General features: G+C 45.6%; 1 protein-coding gene across 4 annotated transcripts in view; it reads right to left on the reverse strand.

Moving 5' to 3' along the window:
* Positions 1-19,402, reverse strand: part of Slit3 (slit guidance ligand 3) — a 583,956-nt gene that overhangs the window by 531,285 nt on the left and 33,269 nt on the right. For all 4 annotated transcript variants that reach the window (XM_078052276.1, XM_078052277.1, XM_078052275.1 and 1 more), the window contains exons 2-3: positions 6,628-6,699; positions 859-930 (exon numbers count right to left, since the gene is read on the reverse strand). In XM_078052276.1, the coding sequence (XP_077908402.1) occupies positions 859-930; positions 6,628-6,699 (144 nt within the window). The remainder of the gene's footprint in view (positions 1-858; positions 931-6,627; positions 6,700-19,402) is intronic.

Here is a 19,402-nt window from a genome sequence, read left to right on the forward strand (position 1 = left end):
CCCATCTGCAGGAGGGGGAGGCTGAAATGTCAGGGCAACCAGGATGCAGAGGAAAGCATGATGAGAGCCGCCCACCACCATGACTAAGTGCTCTTGGGGACAATCCCTGCTCAGAGGGCAGAAAGCAAATATCCAGATGTTATGAGCTGCCAGATGTGATTAACTGAGGAAAGGTGAAGCTGCCCACTTAACCATCTGAACAGCTCTCCTCATCAAAGTGACCCCAGAGTTTTCTGCAAAAGCATTCATCAACGAAATAGATGGAGGCTCCATCCCTCTCCCATCCTCGTCTCTTTTGCTCCCTCCCTCTGATAGAGTCAGAACAGTGGCCTATTTTTAAACCACTGGCAATGTGTTCTCTCGTGGAAACGTGTGGGCTTCCTGAGACAGGCTGATGCTCCCTCTGAGGAGAAACAGGCGCGCTGAAGGCTGCGCCCACTCTCCAGTCTTCCCTCTCCCACGGGAGTGTGGCCGAGGAGTCTGGGGAGGAGCCGGCTTGAGCAGGGAGCTTGCTCCCCATGCAGAGGAGCAGGGAAGATCTGATGTGACTTCCATGACAGGGCAGCTCCAGGCGGCCCTCCTCCAGGAAGGAGGGGAAGGCCAGGGCTCGGGTATAAACCTGGCCCATGTAAAGAAACCGAGAGAGCTGGAGGGGTCGGGAGCAAAGAGACCCCAGAATCTTCTGAGGAAGGAGAGTTTAAGCAGATCTCAGTGCATCTGAGGGGCTTTCAATATAATAGAAACATTTTATTGAACATTGGAGACTCGTTTTAAACAAGGTCACAGACCGATTTACAAAACAAAACAAAACAAAACGTCCTCCCAACACTTCGAAGCCAGGAGGTGTCCTTTACTTACAATCGCTCCAGCTGCTTCAGATCCTGGAAGGCGCCTCGCTCGATGACGCTGACCTGGTTGTCTTCCAGATGCCTAGAACCAAAGAGGCAGCGAGGGTCAAGGACAAAGCTGGACTGTGGATCCTCCTGTGAAGCCTCAGGCCATTCGGCCAAGGCTGCCTTGACCCCTCCACTGGGACCAGTTTGGTGGGACAAGACAACACACATCCCAGCGTGGTGTCACAGCAACCAGGGTTTCACTGCCTGCACACTTCTACCTGACAGATTGGTTTCCAGGCCTCTATTTTAAGAATGTTCTTAGCAAATTCCCCCCAAGCGCTGCAGGATGTTGCATTAGAACAGAGAGAGGTAGAGATGCTGCTTATAGAAACCACACATCTCTTGCCTCAGAGGTCCCTCCTCCAAGGATTCAAAAATATTTCATTGAAAAGGGCCTTCCCTGCTCACCCTAGCAGAAGGGTGAAGCTGCTGTAAGGCAGCTGGCTGTAACTGAGAAAATCTGCCTGGTCCCAGGAACTTCTCAGGCCCAGGGTCTGGCTGAGCTCAACCTCATGATGACAATCCCAAAACCTCTGTCTTCCTGCACCCAGCCACGAACCTTGTTCACCCCCTAAGCCTCCCAGAAGGTGATTTAAGAATCCTAAACACTCTGTTTAAGTACGTTTGATTCATGCATGTGGCACATCCTAAGAACTGCACATACAATAAAACATTTGTTCCCTACCTTAAAAAAAAAAAATGGCAGCTTAAAATGGATTAGCTGAACAGTAGGAAGGGAAGCCAGGAAGCCGCACAGCTTCCATGTGGGTGGGGCCAGCCTGGGCCAGAAAAGGATGCAGATGGCATTTGGTGGCTGAATGGGATCACAGTTGCAACTGCAGGATGTTTCTTTGAAAGTGGAGTCTAGGAAAGACCCCAGGTTCTTCCAGATCAGACAGAAGGAAAGGTGCCTCAAGCAGCCGAGGAATGGCAGGAGAGGAAGCACAGCCTCGGAAGAGCACATCTTCAGTTCAAAATGAACCTCCCGGGACGTCCCCCATCGGAGATGTGTCATAACCTTTGCACTTCTCAGGTTCAACATCTGGGCCTCTGTGTTTAATTTTAACGTCCATTCCCCCCCGCCCCTATGACTAAGGGAAAGGACTCCTCAGCACCTGACTCCCAGGCTAACACAGGGAGCTATAGCACAGTGGTCACCTCAGAACTGCTTCCGGGATGAATGAAGAACTAAAGATGACTCTGGGCCCCAGCATACCGTGACTTGACATCAAGGAGAAGGCTAGCCTAGGACTCATTAAGTTCCCAGCAGGACTGGTAGAGGCATTTGTTAGACTCATGATATTTTACACTCTTATTTCCCACTATCAACGGTCAGGTAGGTCAGCCGGTTTGCTGCGATCCTCCTCCATTCTGACCTCACATTTTTTTCACTTCTGGCCCCTTATAAGCCCCTCCCTTCACAGGTACAGAAATGGTTGAATTTAGAGACTGAGAGACAGGTCAAGGAGAAATGGCGTGCCCATGGTCTCCCAGCTGGTGAGGCTGGGAGCCTTGGCCCTACACTGTGAGCTTCCTGGGCCAGCTGGAAAGCCCCGCCCACTTCTTACCAGCTGATGCTGTCCTATAGGGCTAGCTAGTCAAACTCTCTGAGACTCAGTCTCTGACTTTGTTAAAGAGAAAATAAAACATCACACAAGTTCTTAGAATCAAAATGAAATAAATAAACCGTCAAGTCCAGGATCAGAAGTGTAATTAAAGGGTTAATAGATGTTCCTTCCTTTCTCTCCTCTTCGTTTCCATCTGCCACATGTCGAGGAGCCTTAGAAAGCTAACAGACTCACATTAGCGCATCTTCTAAAGGGGGAGCCCTTCAGTTCCAGGGACTAGGGCCTGCCCACCGGGCTTTACTCCCCGTCAGTCACAGAGCTTGCTGTATTCTTTCTTAATTAGAACAAGGACTAACTCCAGGGTGGCTGAGTGTCACATTTCGTGTGGGTTTCTGGAGGAGCCTCGTCCAGCCTCCCAGGGGGCGTCTCTTCCTTCTGGACTCATTAAGCTGACACTCTGGGCTTCAGAAAGAGGCACTGAGACACAAGTGAGATATCGGGGCCCTTTCTCCACTTTGCTCAGGCCCTGGAGGAGGACTTTTAGTTACTTCCTCTAGAAGCTTTGTGGCCTCTGGCTTCTTGTTGGATTCACCCTGAGGGAGTTTCCCAGGGCAGGAGACACAGTGAGAGGACAGTGTAGAGGGGGACATATTCCCTCCCCTCCTATCATAACTTCAGGTTGACCATGACCTTCTCTCTAAGACCACAGTGAGGCAAGATCATGAATTCCTGTTGCCCCTGCCTTGGCTGGGCCCTGCAGACCACCCTGCCCACTGCTCCTCAAAGCTCAGGGCAGCAGTGGCTCCCTGGTGCCCTAGCCTGGGGAATAGCATCTCCTTGGATTTTCTTACCCCAATCAACACCTTTGCAAATGACATGTTATTTAGCTCTCCTTGTTTACCCTACATCAGTGTCACCTGCTGGAAAGTTGTCTCAGCCCCCTTTGAGCCCTTCTTCCTAGATCTATCAGAGTCCAGCTAGTATTTGGCACTTATAGGCTCAATAACCTGTCGCCATTTGGTGAATAAAACAGTCAATGAATGAATAAGCCATGAAACTTCCACGGAGACCTCTGAGCTGAGAAAGGAGCAAGCAGACATGAAAGCCACTTCAACTGCCCTGTCCCCAGGTCAGCCTCAGGGGACAGGAGCTCCAGGAGGGGCTGGATTTCCAGAGGGCGGCCCATGGCTAGAGTCTGCTTTGAGTTAGAGAGACACAGGCTGTGTTCATTTTCAGCTTTTTGGCGTTGTTATTTTTTTAGTTTTAGCACTAGATCTGAATCGGAAATGGCCTTCATGTGACGATGGCAGGGGTGGAGTTTAACTCTTTTATTAACCCCATTTGGGATAAAGCTGGCTCCCACATTGTGAGCCCACAGTCCTTAAATAGATGACTAAGAAAGGACCTCTAATTGATACCACCAGAAGAGACCTTTTCCTACTCCCACCCCATCAGAGAAATAACTGTCCTGGGCAACTCTTCCATCTCCTCCTTGAATACATTTCACTTAGGGAAGATTACCCTGGGATGAGATTAGAATCTGCCAATCTGTTTTATCTGTTTTCACCCATTCACCTGCACTGGATTAACAGCTTGGAGGGGGGAATGGGTGGCAAACTCAAATTATTCAAGACTACAGAGTCTTTTCTGGCTTCACTATAAATTGTAAATAAGGAACAGATATGGGAAATGTGCCAAGATGCGATGAAAGCTTTTCAAAAAAAAAAAAAAAAAGATAGTTATCTAGGTTACTCAGCTAAAAAGAAAATTGAGGGGAAATCTGTTAAAATATTTAGATATTTTATTGGTGTTAAAAAGCATTTCAGCTATTCTACCTAACAGATTCCTTTGCAGTAATAAAGTACCACTTGAATGGGATTGTCTTTGAATTGATAAGGAAGATAATGAAACAGTATATTAATAGTGTCTATAAAGTAGGGGTAAAAGGCTTTTTGGCATTGCTGATCAAAATAAGAGGGATACAACAATTAACTGAAAAGATAAACTGTAGTCAAAGGAATTCTGTAGACCCATCCAGAGGATATTAATATGATCTTTGGTGATTATTTTAAACTTTCTATTTGCAGACAGCAGATATGAAAATTGGAATTTTTATTAGTCTTTCTGATGTAAGAGTAAGAAATATCAAAGGGTTATTTTTGGCTTAGAAAATGAAGCATTCAATGAAATTTCCAACTTATATGAAGGGAAAACTCTGACAGATGCAGAGGGCAGAAATGGAAAAAAAATAGGCCAAAATAAATGTGTTTTTTAACTGGGCAAATCACCTTGAATCAGAAATCTCCTGTTTATACCTCTAACCAAAGATCATCCTAAAACTGTACCATGGGATTCCCCCACCCTTATCTCAATCTCAATTCTGATCCATGCACGGCTTCTCAGAGCTGCCAGTCACACAACAGAAACATAGCTGCTCAGGGCAAAAGGAAGACTTGGCAGAGGGTGGATCTTCCCTCTGAGGATGATGACAATAGAATGTTCAAGACCAAAGACAGGCAAATATGTCTGTTCCAGGAAGCATCTGGTAGCATCTGGTGGCTGGAAGCCCAGCAATCAGATCCCTGCATCCCCACACAATGGTGCTCAGGGAAACTAAGGTAAGCCCCTTTGCGTCAGTGCTGCACTTCTTTCTTCTTTTTCTTTCCTCTCTCCTCCCCTTATCCTCCCCTCCCTCCCTTCTTCCTTCCTTCCTTTCTTCCTGCTGGAGATTGAACCCAGGGCTTTGTGCATGCTCAGCATGTGCTCTACTATGCCACACCTCCAGCCCCTGTTGCATTTTCAAAATGGGTAAACTGTTACTGCCTTGGTTTTCTGAGCTTTCTAGAATGCAAATGTGTAGCAACACAGCATTCAGCTTCAAAGATACAAAGATGGGGTCCAATCCCAATTCTTTAAGTCACCTGCTATGCAGAGCTGGGATGATTTAACCTATCTGTGCAATTTCCTCTGCATAATGATGCTGACCTCATATGTTAGCACTACTTAAATATATGTTTGATCCATAGGAAGTATCATGTATTTGTTGGTTACTATCATCATTGTTATTATTAACATCTTAATTGGGAAAACAATGCTATAAAAGAATCGCTTGACAAGTGATATTGAGAATAATCTAAGACTGTTCATGAAAATGTTAAAACCATAAAGCATTCTATGTGTAACTATGATGGGTAAGGACATCTAATTATTCATTCCCTACATTACAGATGAAAACCAGGGCCCAAAAGGGTACAGAGATTTGCCCAAGTTACACTGGCAATTAGTTCTAAGTCCGCCACTTCTAAGTACAAATTCACCCTGTTATACAGGCTATTAGGAAAAAGAAAGAAATGGCTTTTAGGTACTAACACTTAAGCCATCACTTTAGTAGAGAAAGAAATGCTAGCTGATATTCTGTGGCATCAAGGCTGTGGCCACATTGCCCAAATTGTACTTCATGTCTACAGCCAGGCTGACAGACCAAAATCATCCACTGAGTAAGAGGGAAAGAGGATCCAATTGCTCCCAGGAAGGTGAATTCCTGTTGCACTCTGGGAGTCTTAGACTTTTCAGTAAACAAGCATTTGGGAAGCTTCTTACCATTCGCAGCCTTAAAGATGTGTGAAAGTGCTCAATACACAATTATGAGACCACATATTCCTTGCTCCCTTATTCCATCAATGCCCATCTCAAATTTTGCTACCTAGCTGCACAGCTGTGAACATTCAGCAAGGGCTCCGACCCTGTCTGACCCTCTCCCTCCTTCCTCTCCATTAAGCAACAAGATAAATAACCTTTGTCCTGATTGCTATTTTAATGTACAGGCTAGAGAAGAAATTATAATCTCTATGGAAGGGAAGCATGGTTAGTCAACTTGACATTGCTGTCAGTCTGGAAGCTGGGCATATTGATTTATTCGTTTATAGCTCTTTTTTCCCTGTCACTGGAACCAAGCCCTTCCATCTATCTCGGCCAGCCAGCAGCATCCAGACATGGAATGAGATACCTGTGAGCACTTGGGTACAGTAATGAAGGGTTTTCTGCGGCAAGATCGTGAATTCCTGTTGCCCAGTGCTTGGGAGTGTGATGTCAGGGCAGAGAACATTTTCACAAGGCTAAAAAGGTGAAAATGAAAACGTACTGGAGAACCATCTGCTACTTACAAGACACGGAGGTTCTTGAGCCCAGCAAAGTCCATCTTGGTAATCCTGGTGATATTATTTCTGTCCAGGTCACTGCAAAGGAAAGCAAAATCAGGTCAGATTTTTGCAGGTTACTTCTGGTCTCTTCAACCCAGACTGACTTGGACTGAGAGGCTGCTGCCTGTCAAGGAGAAGGCAATTGCAATGAGTAATGCTATCCCTTGAGCATGCCCAGCCGGCCTCATTGATGCTGTTTGGAAGAAGCCATTCATTATTAGGTAGAGGAGCTTTGTTATATTTAAGTGCCTGACTTCTATGGCCCCTTCTTCAACTACCAAACTTTGCTTTGGATATCCCTCCTTCCCTGGCTTTCAGGTCATGTCACACAAGTGGGGCTAACTCCTCATTTGGATTCTAGGGATCCCAGGAATGGGCACCTGACCCAGGACAGGCTTATAAGTATCTCCAATCCCTCTGATCACAACAATTGGTTGAGAAATGCATACACGACTCATACTAACAATAATTCTGTATCAACTGGGATTGCTGAACTTCAGGTTTCCCCAAAGCCATCTTGCCACCATTAAAAGACAGTGTCCTAGAACCAGAAGATGAAGATGACATTCTTTGTGCTGTCATATGAGTGTCTGGACCTTCTCAGAAGCCACATGCCTCTCTAGTCTAACATTACATGAGCTTATCTATACCATCACATTCATATTTTGGCTTAAACCAGTTTGAATTGAATTTTCTATCACTTGAAACCAAAAGAATCTTTACTGTCTTTGATATATAGCTAGATACCAATAGACAAGAGTGTCCAATAGACAAACAAACAAACAAAACATCTATTTTTCAACTTCTTTGTGTACTCCCTGAGGGCAAAGACCATCTCTCACTTAATTCCACAGCCCAACGTAGTAGAGTATGTCCCTGGCACATGGTAGAGGTAGCTGCTCATCTCATTCCTTAGGTAAAGACAGCTGCATGAATACTCCTGCCTCCACTTGTAAGCATATGCTCCTAAAAATGGCCCCAAAGAGGAGAATTCTCCATGAAAGCCTCTGGTAATAATATTGGAGTCAAGGATGAAGGGGGCATCATGAGTCAGGGAAACCAGGATGAAGGGAAACTGCATATAAATATAAATATTCTATGTTCACTAACTTTATCTATGAGTATGGATGCTAAAGAAGGAATCAAGAATAAAATGTTACAATCCTTAACAATGGATGATTAACAATTAATCTCTACATATTATGCTTTCCACATGAGAAATGTTTCAGAGATTTGGCCCTTGCTGTTTGTACCAGGTATCTGTGAATTGGCCCTCTCTCCTCCAGAACATCTATATTCTGTGGTACATCACTTAATAATCAGACCTGTCAGAAAAATGTGTCATTGAGTGATTTCATCACTGTGCAGACATTGTTGAGTATACTTACACAAAGAAAACTACAATGTCCTGAGACAGTATCATCTTAAGGGATCACTTTTGGATATGTGGGTCATCATTGGCCAGAATGTCATTAGAGGGCACATGGTAACCATGGGGCATCCTCCCAGTGATGAACTGCCCTTAGGTCACCAGGAGCCTGGGCAGGGATTCAAACTCAGGACTACTTGGCTCTGGAGTTCAGGCTCCCAAATCCTGACTCTGTCAGGAGAGCCCCACAGCATCCGAGGATTCACATTTCTTTGACTTTCCTAGTTGGATTCTAAAGTTCCCATTATGCAACAATACCCCAGAAAGACTTAGGAATGATACATTTACATAAAAGGAACATGGAAACAGTTTTCAGATTCCAGCACTTTGTCTGAAAAATAATCAGGCTTGAGAGGGACTATTCTCCTAAAATCAGAAATAAAAATCAAGTGAGTCCTCGAGGGACTTTGCCTGGGTACCACCTCCCTTCCTCATCTAGTTTTCCATAACATTCAACAGCCATCCAGGTTGCTTCCTAGCTAGCCTGACATGGGGAAGCAGCATTCGCCTTCTCAGACCATGGAGCATGCTGCGAAGAAAGAGCAATAGGAGCAGTGGGAAGTCAAGAAGGACTGTGGGAGGGGCAAAAACTAGCAGCCAGGCCGTATGTGTGAGCCCCCAACATCATGCACATTCTTTTCAACTTCCGACTGCACTGAGACACATGTCTGGGGACCTCAACAACTGCAAATATGACAATGCAACTAAAGGTTTAATTATCAAGACACAGCATATAATAGTAGCAACTTGTGCTGATGGATGTGGCACCAATATTTTCAATTAATATTATTATGTAAAGGGGCACAAAATGTGTTGCTGAAATGCAAGGATAAGGCAGGGGTGGGTATCCTGTGGGGCTCTCCTGGCAGAGTCAGTGTTTGGGAACCCAGGCTCCAGAGTCAAGCTGTCCTGAGCTTAGCCACCTGATGACCTAAGGGAAGTTTGCTTCATTTTGAGGCTCTGTTTTCCACTGACAACACAAGGATGATGACCTTGACCTCAATAGCTTTTAAGAGGGTTAAATGAGATGATAGATACACAGTGCTCATCCAACATTTGCTACATACTAAATCATGGCTACTATGATTATCTCATTTACTGGATGTGCAAGCTCCCAGCTCTACTCTGAAATTTTGGTTCCTCAAGAGAAGCTGATCACCCTACCCCTCAAGCTTTGTGACTTAAAACAAATCTCCCCAAGAGCCCCCTTTATGGCCATCTTCTTATAGGTGAAAAGGGTGTATTTCTTGATTGAAAGAGTGACAGCACCAAAAGGAGCCCCTCCTGCTACCTCTCCATCACAGTGTTTCTATGACATCTATTTCCATGGCTCCTGGGTACAAAGTGGTACAGGGGGCCAGAGAGGAGGGAAGGGCTCTCCCCACAACTGAGCTCTGCTATTAGCCTCTGTCTACCTCCACAAATAGAGAAGCCAGGGAGCATGTGGTCTTTGATGGGAGACAGGTCCAGGTTCAAATCTCTGTTTGACTCTCTACGCCCAGTCCCAGCTGTGAATTTGACTAAATCACTTAATTTATCTGAGTTTCCATGGTTGCTGTTACCATCTCCTACGTATAGACCATAGGATGGTGACAAACCAAGCCTGGCCTTCAAACATGCTTGGCTGGAGATGCAAATTAATTAAATGACACTAATGAGGAGCTGCCATCCCACTCCAGTCCCCACTGCCCCAGACTAGACTTCTCTGGATGTTTAGCAAGACTTCTTGATCCCTGCTGGCCTCTGAGGGAATCAGTACATGTCTGCCTAGGATGAGAAGTGGTCTCACAAGGGGTGACCCAGATGGGGGAGCAAGGATGCCTGTAGATGGGGGGCAAGAAAGCATGCTGGCTGCAAAATGTGTCTACAGTTTTTGTCCTGAAACTCACCATCAAAAGATGTAGGTAGAGTCTGTATACATTTTCCTTGAACCCAAGCAGTTCCATGAAGACTGCTAGGAAAACAAGATTGTGGCGGAAGTAATTCTGCTGGATGTCTGCAGCTAGAGGAGGCAACAGGTGGCTGCCAGGGGCTGTGGGGCACTCGTCATGCCATGAACACTCTTTCCCTCTCTCAGCACTTGCATTGAAGCCTCGAGCTGCCATGTGAAAAGCAGGAGATCTGGAGATCTTCTAATGAGACCAGGAGAGGGACTCAAGGAGCCCATCTGGCTATTAGAGCCTTCCAGCCAAGAGGGCAGGCATGCCAGGTGAACACAGCCCGAGGCTCCAGCCAGTCGCCAGCTGGCTAACTTAGGAGGAACTTGGAGCTCAAACCATCTAGCAAACCCCCTAGTGGTTTCCTGACCCACAGAAACTGTGGAAGATAATAGTAAAGCAAATGCTGTATTTTAAGCTATTGAGTTTTGGGGTGATTCATTTTGTAACAACAGAGGTAGAACAGAAAGGAAGAGAAGGCCACCTTCTGAGCATTTAGAAGCCCCATTCACATGGTCTCTATGGCAAAGCTGAGACCCACCTGCCACCTTGGCCATCCTCAGTCCATTGTTACAGTCAAGAATGGCTCACAGGGGTGAAGGCACACACGTGTCACTCTGGGGATGAGAACTGGCCCTCTCTGAGGCTCAGGAAAGTAAAGACTGCATAATTAGGAATGCTCACAAGACATCATGAGGAACCACTATGATGTTCCTTTACTCATCATGATAATTATTATCACGACTGAATACTGTGGCAGACTGCGGCAGACTGCAGAGTTGACCACCAAACCATTTTGTGCACACATATAGATTACATCTCCCAGTTTCCCTTGCACACGTCCCATGACTCATTCTCATCACTACTACATAGGCAGAAGTGCCATACGCTGCCATCAGGCCTGGAGCCATGAAACTTCCTGCCTAATCCTCCACACTTTCTCTTTCCTCATGCGGTGCTGGATTCACTAGGTACAGCAGAGGACTCCCAGGATGGCAAAACCATGTATGAGTTCATGGACAGAGACCTCTCCTGCTTGGCCTCCCCATGTACACACATTAGACTCAGTCAAGCTGGGAAAGGACTGCTAAGCCACCGAAATGTGATAGCATTCCATACTGGCAAGGCCAATGCCTTATCTTTCCATCTGTTAAGATCTGGGTGTGAAGTGCCCTCCAAAAGCTCATGTGTAAAACAATGCAAGAAGGTTCAGAGGAGAAATGATTGGGTTATAAGAGTCTTAACCCAATCAGCAATCTAATCCACTACTGATAGGGACTGAGAAGGGGTGGAATGTGGCTGGGGGAGGTAGGAATCAGAGCAGGACTTTGGGTATATATTTGTAACCTGGCAAGTGGAGTCTCTCTCTGCTTCCTGATTGTAATTGAGCTGCATCCCTCTGCCACACTTTTCTGCTATGATGTTCTGTCTTACCTTGAGTCCTGAGGAATGGAGCTAGCTGCTTATGGACTAGGACCTCTGAAACCATGAGCCCTCAAATAAACTTTTCCTCCTCTACAATTTTTCTGATCTGATCTTTTAGTCAATGCAGTGAAAAAGCTGACTAACACATCATCCTTGTTTCTGTCTTGTCTCTGCACAGTTCTATTTCTCTTCAACAGATAAAAACCACCACAGATCAGCCTTCTTAAGGGCTGGCATGTACTGAGCCTACACTATGCACCTAGTACAGTGCTAAAGACTTTGGATCCATTTCTCTAATCCAGAAAAATCATCTGTAATAGGTACTATTATTTCATAGTACCTATTACTATGAAATAATAGTACCTATTATTAGGAAGCTAAAGGTTAGCTTCTCCTAACTCTGACTCTTAGAAGAGTTGCCCATGAGGTCAGATAACACTGAGGCTGGGATTGAACCTGGACTCTTTGAATACAGAAGTCAAGCTTTTAGCCATCATATGCTGTCCATCTACCACTAGAGCCTGAGGATTTTCTACTGTGTCAAATTATCTACTGAATGGAGAGAGAAAGAGGATGCATAAATAAATACAGTATGACAGAACAGAATTTCCTACCCCTGCACATTGAAAAAACAAAGGCACACTCCTAGTGGACAGCTCTAGTCAAGATGGCATGTTTCCCCCTACATCTCGGTGAAGCTGGGCAGTAGGAACACTGAGTCCCTAGGCAACCCATGAAGGAATATCATCCCTGTGGCGTCTGCCCACATCTGGTATCTACCATGGTGCCCATCATCTGTCATGCCACTCCATAAACAGGCATCGCCATGGTGATCCCCACATTATTTTTTCCCCATTCCAGTCAGAGAATCATAAACCAATGCTGAACCTTGGAACTCTGTGGTATTTTCACATCTGCTTGACACTTTGAGTGGAGCAGGAAGAAAGAGGAATTCAGAACAACATTGGAAAAAAATGAAACAAAATATGAAACAAAAATGACATTTTTTTGAGGCATGCCACTCTCCCTGTCTTGGCACAAGCACATTCATACCTTTCTCTTTATTCATTCTGCAACATTGTGCAGAGCCTTCTTTATGCCATGGCACATCCGTGAAGAGGGAGGAGGAAAAGTCTACAGGGAAACAACACAGTGTAGAGAAGGGGGCTTCAATGGAAAACCTGGGAGTTATGGATTTGGATCCCATCTTCTTAGCTGTGTGGCCTTGGGAAGGACTCAACTTCACTGAGCCTCTGAAGTTATAATTTCTGTTGTGAGTTTTGTAAATTATGACCCAAAATATCAGCTCTGCAAGATAATCCTGAGATACAAAGGACAATGTGTGAGGGAACAGCTTCTAAACAGTGCTCAGAGCAGTGCATTTTCACCCACTGCCAACAACTGATCAGGAGAGGATGTAGGCAAAGGCATGGTCAGGATGGGCTTCAAAGGGACATTTGTCTATGATGATTCAACTTGAGTTTTCCAACTTTGCAGTGTGGCTAAAGCATTCTCAATCATTGTTTTTTAATAAATTGTATGATATATTCAACACTTTATTTAAAATTAGAGTTTGCGTTTGATGATTTTGACAACTCCAGGCTAACATAAGTGTCTTGAGCATATTTAAGGCACACAGGCTAAGCTATGATGTGCAATGGGTGAAGTTTATTACATGCAGTTTCGATTTAGGATATTTTTAGCTTACAATTGATTTATTGGGGTATAACATCACCATAAATAAAGGGCACCATACAGAGAACATACTAGGTTCAGATCAGACTTTTAAAACCAGATCCTCATCCCTGTACAACACATGAATACAGAATGCCAACTTCTAGGTAGTAGGAAAGACAGCAGGCTCTCATCAAAAGATGAAAATGCACAAGCTGCCACACATTGTCATTGAACCCATTATAAGTGTGCACCAGCAGAGATTATAGAGAATCCATGCAGGGCATGATGTCTACAGCTTCCTGGAGATGCAGAGGAGGGTGGGCAACATGACTTACGAAGGCCTATCAATTTAAAGGTCTGTCATTCTCATATCTTGGGAGCCATAACCAAGCTGGTTTAAAAACTTAAAAGAATATAGCTTGGTCCTTACCCTCAGGGAGCTTGGCGTCTAGTTGAGCAGATGGATTAAGATACTTAGGGAACAATGTAAGAATTTGCAAAACCAAATGCTAAGAGATGTGGTCGAAATTCCATGGGGAGTGGGCAACTAGGCATGAGAGAACATTAAGAGCAGAAACTCAGAAGAAGACCTTCTAGAAGACTTCCTGAAAGACCTTCTAGAAGAGACAGGAAGGGCAGACACTGTGGCGGGATGGTGACAGCAGAGCAATGGGTGAGAATTACACAGAAATGAAGGGACTGAGGACAAGGCAGGAAGCTCCTGAACAAGGCTTCAGATGTGGTGCTGAATCCACACCATCAAGACCCCAGAGCATAATTCAGAGACTTGTCTCAGGAAAAAGGCAAGAGGGGCCCGAACCAAGACAGCCCGGAGCCCTGATATGCCACCAGTAAAGAGGGCTTCAAATCAAACCAGAAGAGCTGGTGAGGGGGCTTCGGCCTCAGTGTCAGTTATCTGCTCTCCATCCTGTTCCACCCTGGAATGCTAAATGGACCCGGTGCAGGGCTGGCTCCTGTGCCCTTTTACCTCCCTGTGAGGTGGTCAGGAGTCAGGAAGGAAAAACAGGATGAAGACAAGGAATACAGTCTCCAGCTTCCTTCCTGAGAGTCCATCAGGTTAGCTGGTTTTGCCGCCAAAGTTCACTACTCCTCTTCAGGATTCTCCCAGTTTTCTGGTTCAAGAACACTTTTCTTTCTCTCATCTCTTCTGGCTTAGTGAGGGAACTACTCTCCTTCTTTAATCCCTTGTGGTTTCCCAAACCACACTCACACATATGAAATATTCCCTGTGCAAACCAATCTTCCTTGGGCAATTCTAATTCAAGTTTTCCATCTATTTTTTGTTTCTTACTGATACATCATTTATTCAACAAATGTATCTTGGCCAACTCTCAGGAGCTGTAATAAATACTAGGACACAGATTAAATAATGCTGGTATGGTCTCTGCCCAAGGAACTTAAGAGTTTAATGGGGAAAAAATAAAGAAGAAATTAGCAAAGACTATCACAACTGTATCACAAGTTGATAAATTTTATTTAAAAAGCCATGAGGTAAATAATTTGGATTTTGTTGGCCATGTTTTCTGTCACAACTATTCAACTTTCTCTGTAGTGTGAGATTAGCCCCAGACTATATGTAACAAATAGGAATGGTTTTATTCCCAAATAAAACATTATTCATAAAAACAGCCTGGAGAAGGCTGGATTTGGATCAGGGAATGTAGTACACTCCTGCTCTGTGCTAGGCCACAGGCAAAACCAAAGCTTCTGGATAATATAAAGGAATGAGCATGGAATTATAAGGGTCAAGAGAGGCTTCTAGAAAAAGGTGGCCTTTTAACTAAGACCTGAGAATGAGTTGAGCACAGCCAGGTTCACCTGGAAACAGGTAAGTGTCACCAGGGGAAAGGGAGTAGATTGCTTTTCCCCAACCAGCTAACATACTCTTTTCCCATAAGAGGGGTTCCAATCACATGCTTACCCAAACTCTCTGTGGGGGAGACTCACACAAGACACTAGCCATGCTCTCTGTATCCCAGAAGTAAGGAAGTTTCCCAACTACCTATTGAGCCCCAAGAATAGCACAGATAGGCCAGACCAGGACAGCTTCAGCAGCAACAGGAGCCGAGTGCCTTTAGGCTCATTATCTCCTCCTCCTACTGCATTTCCCTGGTAAAATTCCTGCTCTTTTGTGCCATAACCTTTGACAGTCATCATGATGTTGACCAGAAGAGGCCATAAAAGGAGCAAAAAAGGCAGGGTCTATATTCTCCACCATCCCCGGAAACCTCAAAAATACCCCCATTGGCCTGTCCCTCCTCCCATTTTGCTTACCCTACACCCCTGGCACACAGCCTCCAGTGGAGAAGCTCTCAGAGCCATACCTCCCTGCTTCTCCTATTTTTTGGCCAAGGACAAAACTCCCATTGCAGCTTGACCAGCGCTTGGGTTCATTTATTGGAGAAGACCCAGCCCAGGTGGAAATTGGTAATAGAGGGAAAGAAACTATTCTGGGTAAAAGATATAGCATGTATAATAGACCAGAGGTATTGCCTTAGGGTAACAGCTCGCTGATTCTTGAGTTGTTCAAGCACGTTACATGGAGAAGCAGGCACCTCCTTCCCTTAATTCCTGCCTTTCCTATCTTCCTCTACCCCTTCCTCCCTTCCATCCTGTTTTGCTTCCTAAGACAAACCTTCATTACGCACCTGCTCTGAGCCTACCTTACCTTATTCTCATGGCCATAAAGATTGTTAAACAAAGAAGCTCCTTTCAAGGAACTTTTGTTCCCTTGGTGAGTGCGGCAGAGAAGTTTCAAGGTGGTCCTTATGGCCATCACCATCCCTTCTAGAGTCTGGGAAGGAGATACAGACTTGCCTCTAATAACATGATGCAGCAAAGGTGCTGGGAGGTCCTCTTTGGGCCACATTCCTTGTGATCTTAATGTTCATCTTGCTAGAGAACTCTTCCCTTCCAAACTACCATGAAGCAAGTGGCCACATTAGGGAGGCTCATGTGGCAAGGAAGTGAGAGCAGTCTCCAATAACTGCTAACCTGGAGCTGAAGACAGCCTGCAAGAAGGTGAAGCCCTCTGTCCACAAGGTACTGACTTCTACCAACAACCTTGGAAGTTGATGCTCCACAGTTGCACCTCGATATAAGACACAATCTCAGCCACGAGCCTAAAGTGGCCCCATGAGACCCTAAAGCAGAGGCCCTGCAGACCGTGAGGGAGGGATGTGTATTGTTTTAAGCTGCTGGGTTTGTGGTCAGATTGTTAGGCAGCAAGAGACAAGGACTACAGTGGGCGTCAAGCAACCACCAACAATGTAACCACAGATCACAGCAGGGAAATCAGCTTGGAAGTTTCAGGAGAGAGGAAGAGAATGCAGACAGGTGAGGGGAAGGGGAGGCCTACCTTGCTGGCAGTAAGGAGGACTTCTCTGGGAGAGGGATCCTGAGTCTGAGATCAGAAGGAAGAGGAGCCACCTGAGGGGAGAAGCTGAAGGGAGAGGCTGAAGGGAGAGGTTTCCAGGGGAAACAGAAACAAAAGGCCTGAGGGTGGAAGGCATTTGGATTGTCTTAACCACCAAAAGGAGGCCCAGGAGACTGCAGTGGAAGACTCCAGATAGGCTCAGAGAGGCAAGGGGCATGCAGACTGGGGCACCCTGGGGCTGACACCACGCCTCCCCAGGGGGCACCAGAGAAGGGATCCAGCAGGAAAGGAACTGGCACAGGCTCAGCCTTTCCCTGCCACTGATGAATTCCTTCAATGCCAGCCCGTTCCAGAGTGCAGCAGTCCTGTGCCAAGTGGGTCTCATGCTGCCCTTGGCGTGCCTCATTTAATTCTTCCCTCTACAGCCATGGACAGTTATGGAGCACCTACCAGATCCAGGACCGGTGCTAAGCACTCTGTCAACACATATGCTCCTGTATTTGCTGACTTTGAAAGCCCTCCATGTCCTCTCTCCACCCATCATATTGCTTTTAGGGTTTGAACTGTGTGCCCCCAAAGGATATTAAAGTCCTCATCCCTGTTAATGTGAATGTTGCCTTATTTGGAATTAAGAGTCTTTGCTGATGTAATTGGGTTAAAATGAGGTCATTAGGGTGAACCCTAACCTTAAGGAAAAAGAGGCAGAGACACAGGGAGATCACACCTTGTGACAGTAGATTAGAGCAAGACACCTGCAAGCCAAAGAGCACCAAGATTGCTGGCCATCCCCAGGACCTGGGCAAAAGCAAGAAAGGACCCTCGTGCAAAGACCTGGAAAACAGAAACAACCAATTTCAGGCTTTGTCATGGCCCAGTGTGTCCTTGCAGCCAGTCCAACCCACCCAAAGATCTCCCTTCCAGGAGATTCTGGATTCCCAGGTCTCTGCACAATTCACTTGGTCTTTTATCACATTCTCTTCCACCTCATATGTTGTCCCTGCTTCCTGTGTGGGTGACTCGTCTCTCAGAGGACTAGAGAGATCACTACCACCCTTCTCCCAGACACCTTGGTGGCACATGGAAAATATACTTGCTGGTCTCCTCAGGGAGGTAGGGCAAGAGGTTTTTTCCCAGGCTCTCCAAATTGTGGTTTTGTTTTTGGTGATGATGGGTTTTGTTTTGTTCTGTTTTATATTTTTAATATTTCACATTTTGCTAACCATTATAGTCAATGTTTTCTAGAGTAAACAGGTACTATTCACATACCTCTTACCCCCACCCCCTGAGTACCACCACCACCACATACACAGTGGTGGAGATAGAAGTGTAGATAAAAGTATTTCAGGGGATCTGAGATTCTCCCCATAGCTGCAGTGATGAGATAGAGAAAAGCTATTTGAGATTCTGGAGATTTTGCCAGCCAGCTAAAGATGATCCCTGTGGGCCCAAGGGCAGCTCTCAGGGCTGCTCAGATTGCCCTGCCCTAATGGGTGTCTTTCTGTCTGCCTCTCCTCTTCCCAACCCAAAGTATCTGATGCCACCCGCTTGCCCACTTGAGGGAAGACAGAGCAGCATATGTTCCAAAACTATGCAATTCCAGTACCCCTGGTCACAGGCAGCTGGATGGTGTCCCTGTAGATCACCCTCACAGGGCTCCCACCTCACCCATTAGGAGGGATTATTCGAGAATTCTCTATGTTTGCACTGCAGTCTCATCGTTACATAACCACATATAAGTTTAAAAACATATACACGCATTCGAGAAAGAAATGACTGAATTTGATTTTGAAAACTGGCTTCACACTACCACAGTTGTTTGGGAACTAAGCCTCCCTGGGCTAAGTTTTCGGCTTGGCAATGCTCTCGCATATATAATTTTACACCTGCAAATGTTTGCAGCCAGCCCTGTGCAGACAGTTACCTGCAGGGAGAAGAACGGGCCAGGTAGAGGGGCAGGCTGGATGGATGGCTGAGGCCCTGGTAAAGGCTCTGCCAGGAGGAATGGGCATGGTGTCTCTATTTTTTCTTCCCTTGCAGCAGTAGGGCTCCCTGTCACTGTCTTGCTCAGGTCAACTTCAAGCTCCAACACAAAGTGGCCCATGTGGAACATGACAAGCCCTTTGCTGGGGGCAGCATAGTAAAACCTACAAACTGGTAGCCTTTGGATGAATTCTGACCCACAGATATGTCTAGTCTGGTTTGCACTGTGATTTTCACAAGTGCAGATTAACTGCCAATTTTGAAGTATTTATTATACAAACCTGGAATTCTAGCCTGAATCCCTGCCCCCCCAAAAAATCAGATGATTAGATAACTCTAGGACTTCATGGCCACCAATATGCTGGTGCCAAGAGGCAAATGCACACACTGGATGAGGCATATGCCCTGGAATTCACCAGCCATTGAGCTGCTGCCATCTCTCAGGTTATCTGCATGATTCTTATAAGCATTTGGATTTGAGATCTCTGTTATACAATGCTTAGGCAGGTAGGCCCTGCGATCAGATCTTACCAGAGAGTGGTATGGCAAGTGGTTCCAAGCAAGTTACTTAGCCTACCACTAAGCTTCTGTTTCCTCATCTTTAAATTGGGCATAGTAATAATACCTTTAGGATGCTGTGAAGATTAAATGAGATGATACATACAGAGTGATTCAATCCTTTGCCTAGTCACATATTAAGTATTCATATACTGTTACCATCAATTTGCTGATTTGGGGCGTAAAATGTGAGCACAGGTAAGTAAAAGGTAATGGCAGAACCTTGTTGCCCCATTAACATTGAGGGGGCAACTGGTCCAATCCATAGCCCTCCCCTCAAAGCTCTTTTATCCCCTCAGGCACATCCTGCAGAGTTCTCTCCTTATGACATCTTCA

The sequence above is a fragment of the Ictidomys tridecemlineatus genome, chromosome 1, assembly GCF_052094955.1.
Source record: "Ictidomys tridecemlineatus isolate mIctTri1 chromosome 1, mIctTri1.hap1, whole genome shotgun sequence".
Taxonomy (NCBI): domain Eukaryota; kingdom Metazoa; phylum Chordata; class Mammalia; order Rodentia; family Sciuridae; genus Ictidomys; species Ictidomys tridecemlineatus.